This window comes from Populus nigra, chromosome 19 (genome assembly GCF_951802175.1).
Source record: "Populus nigra chromosome 19, ddPopNigr1.1, whole genome shotgun sequence".
NCBI classification, from domain to species: domain Eukaryota; kingdom Viridiplantae; phylum Streptophyta; class Magnoliopsida; order Malpighiales; family Salicaceae; genus Populus; species Populus nigra.
The window spans coordinates 3,901,434-3,913,925 of record NC_084870.1 but is presented as its reverse complement, the minus strand read 5'-3'; the positions used below and the strand labels follow the sequence as shown (position 1 = coordinate 3,913,925).

General features: G+C 29.1%; 1 protein-coding gene across 1 annotated transcript; it reads right to left on the bottom strand.

Annotated features, from left to right (window-relative positions):
- Positions 1-3,677: 3,677 nt before the first annotated feature.
- LOC133679962 (LEAF RUST 10 DISEASE-RESISTANCE LOCUS RECEPTOR-LIKE PROTEIN KINASE-like 2.5) lies at positions 3,678-11,898 on the bottom strand. Its single transcript, XM_062102708.1, has 7 exons — positions 10,933-11,898; positions 10,126-10,158; positions 7,451-7,486; positions 7,261-7,290; positions 7,037-7,072; positions 6,356-6,451; positions 3,678-4,920 (listed from the first exon to the last, which is right to left on the bottom strand). The coding sequence occupies exons 1-7, from the start codon at positions 11,741-11,743 to the stop codon at positions 3,776-3,778; spliced, it is 2,187 nt and encodes a 728-aa protein (XP_061958692.1). The 5' UTR covers positions 11,744-11,898; the 3' UTR covers positions 3,678-3,775.
- Between the last annotated feature and the right edge of the window lie 594 nt (positions 11,899-12,492).

The following is a 12,492-nucleotide window of genomic DNA, read 5'->3' as shown; positions in this document are numbered from 1 at the left end:
CTACACATTTGGAAGTCTTTGTTATATTGTGGCTTCTCTGCACCAAGGTCAGTTTTTGAACTGAATTGAAGAATTATGCTGTTGTGATAGCTGAGCAAATTCAGAAACCTGTAGCAGAGAGAGAGAGAGACAAACAGTCAAGTATTGAATTCCTTGTGAATGTATGACATTTTAATCTCACTTTGTAATTTGAAATTAAACCTGTAAATATTTTTAATTTAGTTTTCATAGACAATCATTGAATGGAAATAATTTATTCAAACATCCTATAATTATTACATTAAATGTTTCGAATAAAACGTTTCACCCAAACACCGACGGCCAGATTGATGGTGGCTCAGTTGGATGCCATCTTACCATCTGTGCAAAACATGTCAATCAAGACGAGGAGGCCATTCATGGAAGAAGTCCTTTCCTTTCAAACCAAATCGAGAAAGCTCTTTGAACTGAAGAATTCTAGAATTCCATCTGTTTTCTGGGTTTGGATTTTCAAAAAAGAATATCTTTTATAATAATCATTTATGTTTGAAATGTATAGATACTAACAGTTCAAGATAGTAACGTTTTAATGTTTAGACATTAACGCTTGATATCTGAAGAGAGTTCAAGACAATAACAGTTCAATGTCTAGATAATAACAGTTGGATAATAACAGTTTAATGTTTAGACAGTAACAATTCAAGGTCTAGATAATAACAGTTAGACAGTAACAATTTGAGATTTAAACAATAATAGCTAAAATATAAAGAAAGGAATGATAACTATGGTTAGATAAAAAATGACAATATTAATGGCTGTAATGAGAAAAACATAAAATATAAAGAAAAAAAATGATTGAAAGAAAGACTTATTAGTTATTGATATGATTATTATAAAACATATCATTGAATGAGGAAAATTTATGAGATGAGCTTGATGGGAGGGACCACCAATGTGGTGTAACAACAGCAAGATGGGAGCACGAGTAGAGCTTCTACTGCAGGTAGATGATTCACACCTATACTTTCAAATTAAATTCCATGATTTAATATGTTATTGATGTGATATGTGAATTATCGAATATTGGATATTATGAGAAATAAGGGAATTTTATGTAATGATGTCAATATTTTGAATAGTATTCAAGGTGAGAATGTTGTGTGAATTGCTAAGTGATGAAATGATTGCTGACAAAAGAAATATAAGAAATGTGATGAGGCGTGAACTAGCATACGTTTAGTGTATATTAGGATCCCGGATAAGAGGATCAACATGTAATGCTTTTGCAGATACATGTTTGAATATTAAAATGTATAAATATTTTTTTTCTAATTGAAATTATAATTTTTAATTCAAACATGTATCTACAAAAGCATTATTTTTTTTTTTAAAATTTGAAATTCTTATCACCAAAAAAAATTTAACTAAGATTTCATTGATTTTAGGGAAAATGCAAAACATAAAAACATTAAATATCACCAAATTCAAATTTTGTAATTTTATTCATTAGCTTATAAAATCTCTATTTATTTTTTTAGAATAGTCATTAAAAGGAGTCCTCAAACTTTAATTCATTTTTAAAATTTCATCCTAATCCTTCAATTTTAAACTCAGAGCTCTAATAAACAATGAAATAATTGTATATTTCACACCGTTATTTTTGATATTTTTTAATATATTTTTTATTCATACAGTCCCTTTACTTTAGATATTTTTAATATGATCCCTTTATTGTGAGTTGATCAATACTTCCATTAAATGTCAACGCATGCCAAGAATATAGAATTTTGCACCTATAATTATAAAAAAGAATAATTAATTTTTTTTATAAAATCAATAAATAGATGAAAAAACAGAAGGGACAAGCCCATCGGGCAGCTAAGGTAGCTATCTTGTGGCTGCCTCGTCAACCCTACCATTGTGCCATGATTGGACAGGGATAGTAGCTCTCTCTTCCCCTGTTTTTAACCTATAAATACAGGAAAAGAGAGCAGACCGAAAAAAAAAGGAGAAAGAGAGGGAAAAAAGGGAGATCCAGCGGGATAGAAAAAAAAAGAACGAAAATAAAGAGCAGAACAGAGGAAGGGAGAGAAGAAAACGATGGAGATATAGACGAAGAGGGGGGGAACCAACAGAATAGGGGGGAGTTGACGGGAAAACGAAGAAATAAAGAAACCGAAACAGAGGGGGACTGGTAAGAGAAATCAAAAGAAGAACAGGGGATATAGAGATAGAGAGAAGGAAACAGGGGAGAACAGAGGCGAGAAGAAGGAGAGGGGAAAGAGGGAAACAGAAATAGAGAAGAGAGAAAGAGTGAACAAAACAAAGAGTAGAAACAAAGCAGAAAAAGGCACACTCTTAGGAGGAGAAGAACCATTGACCGGCGCAACAGCTTCTCACTGCACAACCACCATGTTTGGAAGAAGAATCATTGGGATTCCTGGCCGCCGCCGCCACCACAAGCCACTAGAGACAGCAAGCACGTTCCTTCATTCCAGGTAACCTTCCCCCTTTCTCTGTCCCTTTTTTGTTCATCTTCATTTGCATGCAGAACGTGAGCAATTCACGTTCTGCAGCAAATGAAATATAATTAGGTGGTTACAGTAACCACCTAATTATAATTCACTAGTTACCGTGTCGAGCTCAGTACGTTGTTTTGGGCTGGAACATCAGCCCAACCCACGCGGCTAGGTTGAGTCTAGTCACAGGTAGGTTCTTTTTCGGGCCGGTTCTGGCCTAACTTAATTTTAGGCAGATCTCAGCCTAGTTTTTTTCTAGGCCGGGTCTGGCCTATCCCAAAAAAATTCAAAAAAATGATTTTGAAATTTATGATTTTCTTGCGTAAATGTTTAATGATATTTTGATTAATAATGGTTTGTATTTTTATATCATAAAGATACAAATCCGGTATTAAAATACATGTTTTTCATCAAAACATTAAAAAATTAAAAAAATATTTTGTTTTCATGCATATGACCAAGTCTCAAACAAAAAAATCACATCGTATTTTCATACAAAGAAAATTTCAAAAAAAAAAACATAGGTTTTAACATGCATTTTGGCTTTAATAACTAGTTTATTAAAGTTACAAGAACTTGACCAATATTTCAAAAAGTCCAAAAAAATTATTTTGTTTTCTTTTAATATCTAAAATTATGAACTTACACGTAAGATGTAATTCTACTATTAAAATTAGTTTCTTTTGTTGATGTTAGAACAGTTAGGTTTTACTGGATAAGATAAGGATTTCCTTACCAAGTAGGACTTTTCTTAAACCGTAGACAGACCAGCAATTAGAAATACGATAAAATCATAGCATATATCAGACAATAAAACAATGCAGTCTATTTTAGGTAGAGTGTATTTGGGATGCTAATACCTTTCCTTTACGCAACTAGTCCCCGTACCTGATCTTCAAGACCAATTAGAATTTCTAATGATCAAAATACTAGGTGGCGACTCCCATTCTATTTTCCACTGATACGAGACTAGAATTCCTTGTCTCCCCATATTTTCTAGATAGATAGAAACAACATATACTTGAGAGTGAACGATTATCGCGATGCCGCACACGTGCGACAGAAACAATGTCATAATGGACATTAAGTAATTTTAGAAATTAATATTTTAATGTGAGAACAATACATGACTAGTGTATATTGGATGCTTTGTAAGCTAGTTAATTGCAAGTTTTAACAAACACCAATATGATTTCGACTATGATCAAAGTTTAGATAGTTAAGGCATACAAAATTAACATATTTCTTAAATAAACAAACATATAAGATTATTTCTATCAACGACCAAATTGATATGAAGAATCGATGCTACAAACATTTGATGAATCTCTTAAACTTGTTGGATTGACTATATTGATCCTATCATCATTTGATGTCTGTTGCGGAGCAAGAAAAGGCTTAGGAGGTATTTGTAAAGATTCAATATCTGCTTCAAGCATTTGTACAACTCTGTGCATCGAGGGGCGATTAGTAGGTTTCAATTGTATGCACCATAATGCCACTATAGTCATCTTTTTTATTATGTTCTTTTCATGCTCTGTCGCTTGATCTTCAAGTATATCCCTTCCTTCATTAACCTGGTCATAAATCCATGAAGGGAAGTACATCTGGCTTGAATGATCTGCCAATGCATTCAAATTTTTCCTTCTCCCAACAATTTCCATCAACAACATCCCAAAACTATATACATCGGCTTTGTAAGAGACGCCTCCGATACTTTTGTAAAATAACTCAGGAGCCATGTATCCCATCGTTCCTCTAGCCATGGTGAGGGACACAATGCTATTATTAGTTGGATACAATTTTGCAAGTCCAAAATCTGAGACTTTTGGAGAAAAATTTTCATCAAGAAGAATGTTGTGAGGCTTGATGTCAAAATGCAAAATCTGCATGTCACAACCTTGATGTAGATATTCAATGCCACGAGCCACCCTAACAGAAATTTCATATAATATATGGTTGCTTAGTGGTATGCTTCCCTGCCTAGAAAATATATACTTTTCAAGAGATCCGTTAGGCATGAACTCATATACAAGGGCACACGTCGAGCCCTCAAAAGTAAAGCCTATGAGTTGCACCACATTGCAATGGTGAATTCTTCCAATGGTAACAACTTCATTGATAAATTCTTGGCCATTAGCCTTTTCTTTGCGCAAAATTTTTACAGCCACAAAACGGCCACTACGAAGTTTTCCTTTGTATACCGAACCATAACCTCCTTCACCTAACTTGTCATTGAATCCTTGAGTTATCTTTTTAATCTCTGAGTAAGAGTACCTTATAAGCGTGAGATTATGATCATGACTTTGCAAGAATTCTTCAATGTTACCATACATTGATAAATGCCTTCTTCTCCATTTGTAGATCAATAAGATTATGAGACATGGAAGCCCACAAAAAAATAATAATATACGATATATCCCTGCATATAGACATTATAAGAACATTAATCAATTATGAAAATATATTATTTGTTATTAGATTGCCATGTAAATATTTTTTTTCTAAATGAAATTATGATTCTTAATTCAAACATGTATTTGCAAAAGCATCAATTTTTTTCAAATTTAAAATTCTTATCACCAAATAAATTTTAACTAAGATTTCATTGATTTTAGGGAAAATGCAAAACATAAAAACAATATATATATATATATATATATATATATAAAGTTTTTCTTGCCTATATATGTTGTTTTCAAATTTTGTAATTTTATTCATTAGCTTATAAAATCTCTCTTTATTTGTTAGAATAGTCATTAAAAGGAGTCCTCAAACTTTAATTTCTTTTTTTAATTCTATCCTAATCCTCTAATTTTAAACTCAGAGCTCTAATAAACAATGAAATAATTATATATTTCACAAAAAAAATATTATTTTTTCATTCATACAGTCCCTTTACTTTAGATAATTTTTTTGATGTGATCCCTTTATTGTGGTTTGATCAATACTTCCATTAAATGTCAACGCATGCCAAGAATATAGAATTTTACACCTATAATTATATATAAAAAAAGAATAATTAAACAATTGTATAAAATCAACAATTGAGAAATATTAAAAAAAATAAAAATTCAAAATTTGAAAATGCAAATAAATTTGAATAAAAAAATTAGATTGAAAAATGAAATTGACAAACCATTAGAAAAAAAAACACCATGGAGCATTGTAAATATTATTTTGTCATAAAAAAGAAAAAGAGAAAAATAAAATATGTTAAGTCATTCTTATTTATTTACATTTTTTATTTTTTAATATTTAATAACTTTTTAAATACTCCATTTATTTTTTTGACTAGATGCTTTTCAATTTATTTTTTTCAATTTTTAATTGATATTTTGTTTAGATAAGCAAAAGATAATGGATGAAACCATTGAATAAGTACCAATACTTAGAGATAATATTGCAATTAATGGTTTCACATCTTAATATACATTCGTTGTCCATTTTAAAAATTCAATGAGGGGTTACAATTTATTTTTTCCATTTTAGTCTAGTATTTAATTTGTTTCTAAGAGTTTTAGAGATTTTAAGTTTGATTTTTTCCTAATGTTTCCCATTTGTCAATTTTTATAATTTGTTTTATCTTTCTTTTATTTTTGGTAAAATTCAAGCTCGAATTTCTACATTTTTGACACTTCTCCATATTTAATGGAAAAATTCACATAGGTTGCAAGAAAATAAGTAATTAGAATTGAATTGAGGAATTTAAATTTGAGACTTATTTTTAGCAATTTAAATAATGAAAATAAGTAAAAGGTAACTCTAAAATGATATTATCTTTTAATGGCGTTGCATCTTAATACATACATTTAACGGTTCACAATTATTTCAAAAAAGTAAAAGAGAATACTTACCGCTAAGCATAAGCAGCACAGGTAGTGTAATGAGCAAAATCATAAGAATGCTTAGAAAATCCGAAGAGATGGTCTTCGTGATAAAATGATACTTTCCTGCCAAATACAAACTTAATTAGAAACACAAACAATAGTACATAAAGGCAATGCTCACTTATATATAAGGTACTTTGGATAGTTGCCAAGATAGGGTTATTGCTAAACAAATAGAAAATAAAATAAGATTATATGGATAAATTCAAAACAACTTCTATCCCAATGCTCTCATGTGCTAAACAATGCATGTATAATCATATGGAAATGTAGTTTATACATCATATTTTAGCAATGTAAGATTCTTAATTAAATTACAATAACCTATTATAAGGAAAATAAAAAATATATAAAAATTCTCCATTTATTCTCAACATGCATTAAACTTTTTCAAAACCATCATCCCTTCAAGAAACATTATTAAGGAATTTTGAATTGTAATAATTTTAAACTTTTGTATGGTTTTTGTAATAATTTTATAGTACTTGTAATGAAACTAATATGTAATTTAGTATAATATTTATCTAAATTAACACCAAATATTTAGATTAACTCTTTGAACCCAATGAAAGAAGACTTTCACATCCATCTTTGTAACAGGAAGATTGTAAATTAGCCTAAATAAGACATGCATTAACTAGTCCTCACCATTACTATAAAAGTTGAATTTCAATCCCGGTTGCCCTACAATAACAATAACAGAAAAAGAGCAAAGAAAATATGTGAAATATTGTAAGATATGTATAGAATAAGTGGAAAGGCTAGCATGCTTAGTAAATATAGTTTTTTTATAGTAGAATTAATATTAGTATTAGTACTCTTCGTAGAAAGTGTTATAATAAAATAAAATAAAATAAAATAAAATAACTCACTTGAGCTTCGATATGTTATCCAATCGTGAGCTATATTCACCAAAAAAGAAAAAGAAAAAGGTATTGTCGGTGTCCAGGATTTTGTTATAAAAAAAATAAAAGAAAATACCTATGAGATAAATGTATCAATTAAATTCAATCCATATATTCTTTTTGCAAAACCGAGCCATAATAAATAAAGATTCCTCACCTTGTAAATACTTCTTTAGCGGCCATACAATGACGACTACATTTCAAGGAAAAGAAAACATTGTATCAATGTTCAGAATCTTATAGTAAGATTACTAATTCATAAAGTCTGTTTTAGTATTCAAATAACCTAATAACTAGAAATATATAGACTTGGAGAGTTTAAAGCAAAATAAAAAAGAAATATAATAAAAAATTATCGAATTGAATTCATTATTGACTGAGTGGATTATATCATTTTGAGAGCTAACCATTTCAACCAATTCATATAAATCTTTTAATATTTATTTTGATTCTCTTATATATATATATATATATATATATATATATATAATTTGATCAATTACATACCCCTTGTGTTCCTAATCTTTCCTTGTGTTTTTGCTATGATGTGATTTTTTTATTTTATTGTTGACGTTTAAAATAAATATTTTCAATAGGACATGAGTAATAGGGTTAAATTGTAAGGCTTTTTTAGTTCAAGGACTAACTTCATTAGGTTTAGTTATTAGTTTTCTTAACTTTTCTAAAAAACCTTCATAACTCATTAGGTCTTTCTATTTTAAAATCATAAAACTACTTTTATTTAAACCTTTGATTTTCTATTCTAATTTCTTATCTCTTTAATTTGATATAATTTTTACTTTATATATATATATATATATATATATATATATATATATATATATATATATGTGTGTGTGTGTGTGTGTGTGTGTGTGTGTGTGTGTGTGTAATCTACAACTATTAATTTGATCATTAGATAATTACTGCATCCTAAATATTGAATCTACGTCCTAGAAGGAAGGCAAAACTTAATTGGTAAAAGCCCTACATAAATTAATCTAAAACATTTTATTTTGGTGATAAAAGCCCTACATAAATTTAAAATTCATTTCATAAGTATTTAGTTTATATAAGCCAAATATTTAAATAATTGAACAGATTTAGAGACCCCTATAATTAATAAAACAAATCTCAAGAAAATAATAATTTAATTGACCAAATTAAAAAAAGTGATAGAAATAAATAGTTAACATAAATACAAGGATAAATTTAAATTTTTTTATCATTTTTTAATTCATTGGCTCATTAATTAACAAAACATTAAAGGATTTAACTAAATCATCGTAGACACATCCACAAAACACTATTTATTAATAGTGTTTTGTCTTATGAATTTATTTATTTATTTATCCTAATTTTATTCTTTAATATTATATTATTTTGATAATTGTGCTTTATATTTTTATTTTTATTTTTCTTAATTTCAATTTTAATTTGAATTTATATGATATTTTATTCTAATTCCTTATCCCATTAATTTGATATAATTTTTACTATATATATATATATATATATATATATATATATATATATATATATATATATATATATATATATATATAAAATCTACAGCTGTTTGATCATTAGATAATTACTGCTATCCTTCGAAACCTTTCATAAATATTGAATCTACGTCATAGAAGGAAGGCAAGACTTAATTAGTAACAATCATCAAATAAACTATCTTAGAAAAATTAATCTAAAACAGTTTATTTGGTGATAATAGCCCTACATAAATTTAAAATTCATTTTATAAGTATTTAGTTGATACAAGCCAACTATTTAAATAATTGAATAGATTTAGAGACCTTAATAATTAATAAAACAAATTTCAATCAAAAATAATTTAATTGACCAAATAAAAAACATAGCGATAGAAATAAATAATTAACATAAATCCAAATTTAAAAGTTTTATAATTTTTTTAATTCATTAGCATATTAATTAACAAAACATTAAAGGTTGTGACTAAATCAATTAGCCACACCCATAAAATACTATTTATTATAACAAAGTTTTGTCTTTTGAGTTTTTTATTTTTATTTTTATGTTTATTTTTCTTAATTTCATTCTTGAATATTATGTTATTTTGGAAATTATACTTCATAATTTTGTTTTAATTTTTTTTGTTGGGTTATATACCAGTTTTATGAATTTATTTTTATTTTTCTTGATTTTAATTTTATAATTTTAATTTTTATTTTTTTATGAGATTATCTCAATTTTATGATTCAGTCACAAATTTTGTAGGTTGATTATATTTATTTTTTTGTTATTTTATTAAATGAATATTTTTTTAATTTTTTTAAAACTTATACCCTACTCATTAAAAACAAAATTCCAGCCTTGGAAACATTAAAAAAATCATCCTCTGAACTTATATTCAGAACTTGAAGTACATCCCACCCAACTTAACAGTATTTTACTCCCAACAAATTTAAAGTATTCGAATGGAAGGCTTTTGCTCAATTTTTTTAGGGGAATCATTTAAATCCCTATTATTATTATTACTATTTTTCTCTAATTAGGATCTTGCATGTCATTTTTTCATAATTAGAGCATATTAGAAATGTATAAAGTGCGCGTATAGTCATACCTACGGGTTTTGGATTTTCTTTCTCCCATACCTAACTTAATTCTCATTTGACATGCATAATGGGTATATATTGAGATGGATAGAGTAAATATCCTTATTTCAGACTCGACCTATGACCATCTAACATGCAATTTCTAAAGATCTCTCTCTCTCTCTCCAATTCATTTTTTTAATGTCTTGAACCTTATTTAGGTTTTAAATTCAAGAATTTATATAAATAGAAAAGTTCTTACCAAAATGATTGAGTATACGATTAGTCAAAAAATCTGCAAAAAAAAAAACAAATAAATGGTAAAGAGACTAAGTGATATCAACATTACTCTTTATTGGTGAATATAGAATAATTATGCATGGTGCATTTGATGTAAAAAGGTTGAGGAATTGTATATAATATTTTAAAATATTATTACAAGGTGAAAGTTAGTTTTATATAATATTTGGGGTGTGATATTTAAATTATGATAGAGAAAAGTATTTTTTTTGAAAAAATTAATAAGCCATTAAAAAAGAGGTATAAGATTTTAAAATTTGGAAGAGAGAGAGAGAGGCAAATTTCATATATAATTGTGGAGGGGGTGTTTAAAAATCAAGCCAAATACAAGAGTATTGGAGTGATTTGCAACCCCACTAATTAGAGACATACTCTGGTCATTGCCCATTGGATAATATATGTTAATGTTCCATTTAGTGGTAATAATAACAACAATTAATTATTATTATTATTATTATTATTATAAATTGTTATTATTTAAACAAAACGAACAGATTATAAAATAAAATAAATAAAATAATCTTCTTCCTATGAAAGTTGTTCTTATTATAGAATGTATGTATATAGAAGAGAGAGAGAAAAAAAAATTAAGTAGAATAACTATGAAGCTGATATGAATGAAAGAGCAAATAAGAGCTTAAGACAAACGGTAACGCATAATTTTGCTCTTTTTATCAGCAAACTGTGTTGTTAAGATATTCAAATTAAGGTAAGCTTTGTGTGTGTGAGAGAGAGAGAGAGAGAGAGGGAGAGAGAGAGAGTAACGTACAACAATACATGCGTATGTCGGCTTCATCAAGTTTGCAGTGGTTCTCTTTCAGAAAATCACAGCAGGCCCCAGACCATGAAAGATCAAACCCATATAGAATACTATCGCGGACATCTATATAGGAAATATTGGTCCAATTTTTCGGCTGAAAAGTGAAAGGCGCGGCATACATCAAATTTACATGGCATAAGTCCGGTATGCCCCCCAAGGGAGAATCCATAAAGACAAAGGAATAACCCTCCATATCGTGGGAACCCGGAAAAGAAATATTAGATGTAGAATTAAAACGAGTACTGCCATTTTTGCATGAAGAAGCATCCACAATATAGTGTGAAGGACTTGGTATTGGATTTGGGCAACTTATAAAAATAAAAGTTGATGGATAGAGGGAATTCCTATTGCTATCGAACCAGCCAAGGTTATATGGAAGATAATCCCTGTTGTCTAAGGGATCTATGATTAAAGAATGACGAGGGATAGAGAAGCAATCAGCCTTCTGAAAATCAGCATCCACCAGTCGAATCGTGAAGTTGCTGTAATGGATTGCCTGAACGTAATATCTTACCCCCTTATTCAAGTATAAAGTTGGGCGATTGTTTTCACAAGTAAGTTCATATTTTTTGTTGCCGCAACTATTGGGATCGGTACTTAGTCGAAAAGGGTAGCTAATATTATGGATGTTGCCACAGGAAGAAGGAGAGCAGTAATTGCTGTTCTTTCTAGCACTGCAGCTATGGTGGATGGCTATGATCTGTAGAAAAAGAAGGGCTGCATATGCACCAAAGAGGTACTTTGATATTCCACTCAACATCGAGAGCAGTAATTGCTGTTCTTTCTAGCACTGCAGCTATGGTGGATGGCTATGATCTGTAGAAAAAGAAGGGCTGCATATGCACCAAAGAGGTACTTTGATATTCCACTCAACATCGAGAGAAAACTTGCAGGGAAATAAAATAATGGTTTTGTTTTGTTACTCTGCCTGCATATATTATGTGGTCTTGAGCAATACTCTTTTATATAAACTGGGTCCATCCTCATTCAATACGAAAGTGATCGATCATGGGTCAAGTCTACGAATTAATTATGGAATGGTTGCTGAAGCATTAGGAAATTACATGAGGAGTTCGCACCACAGAAAAGGGGAAGCCAACTTTGAATTTTATAAAAATGCACAGTATCGTATTTGTGGTGCGTGAACAATGCCCACATCTTTTAGAGCTGTACATCATGCATTAGGAAATTACATGAAGGGTTCCCACCAATGAAAGTGAAGGCAGCTTTTATGACTTTGCCGCAATTACAAAATCAAGGTATTAATATATGTATTATAGAATATACTTTTATAGAAAATATTATAGGCATACTCTTATGTTATAATCTTCACCATTATTATTATATATTGTTCAATGTATATAGAAAAGATTGGCTAAACAATAGGTTAAGCATCTTGGTATCAAAACCTCTTGCCATCAGAACTCTTCTCTCCCTCTCTTCCTTGTAGCCGACCTTCCCTCTTCCTCTCCTAAATGGACTTTATTGCTGCTACTGCCGACTTCTCCC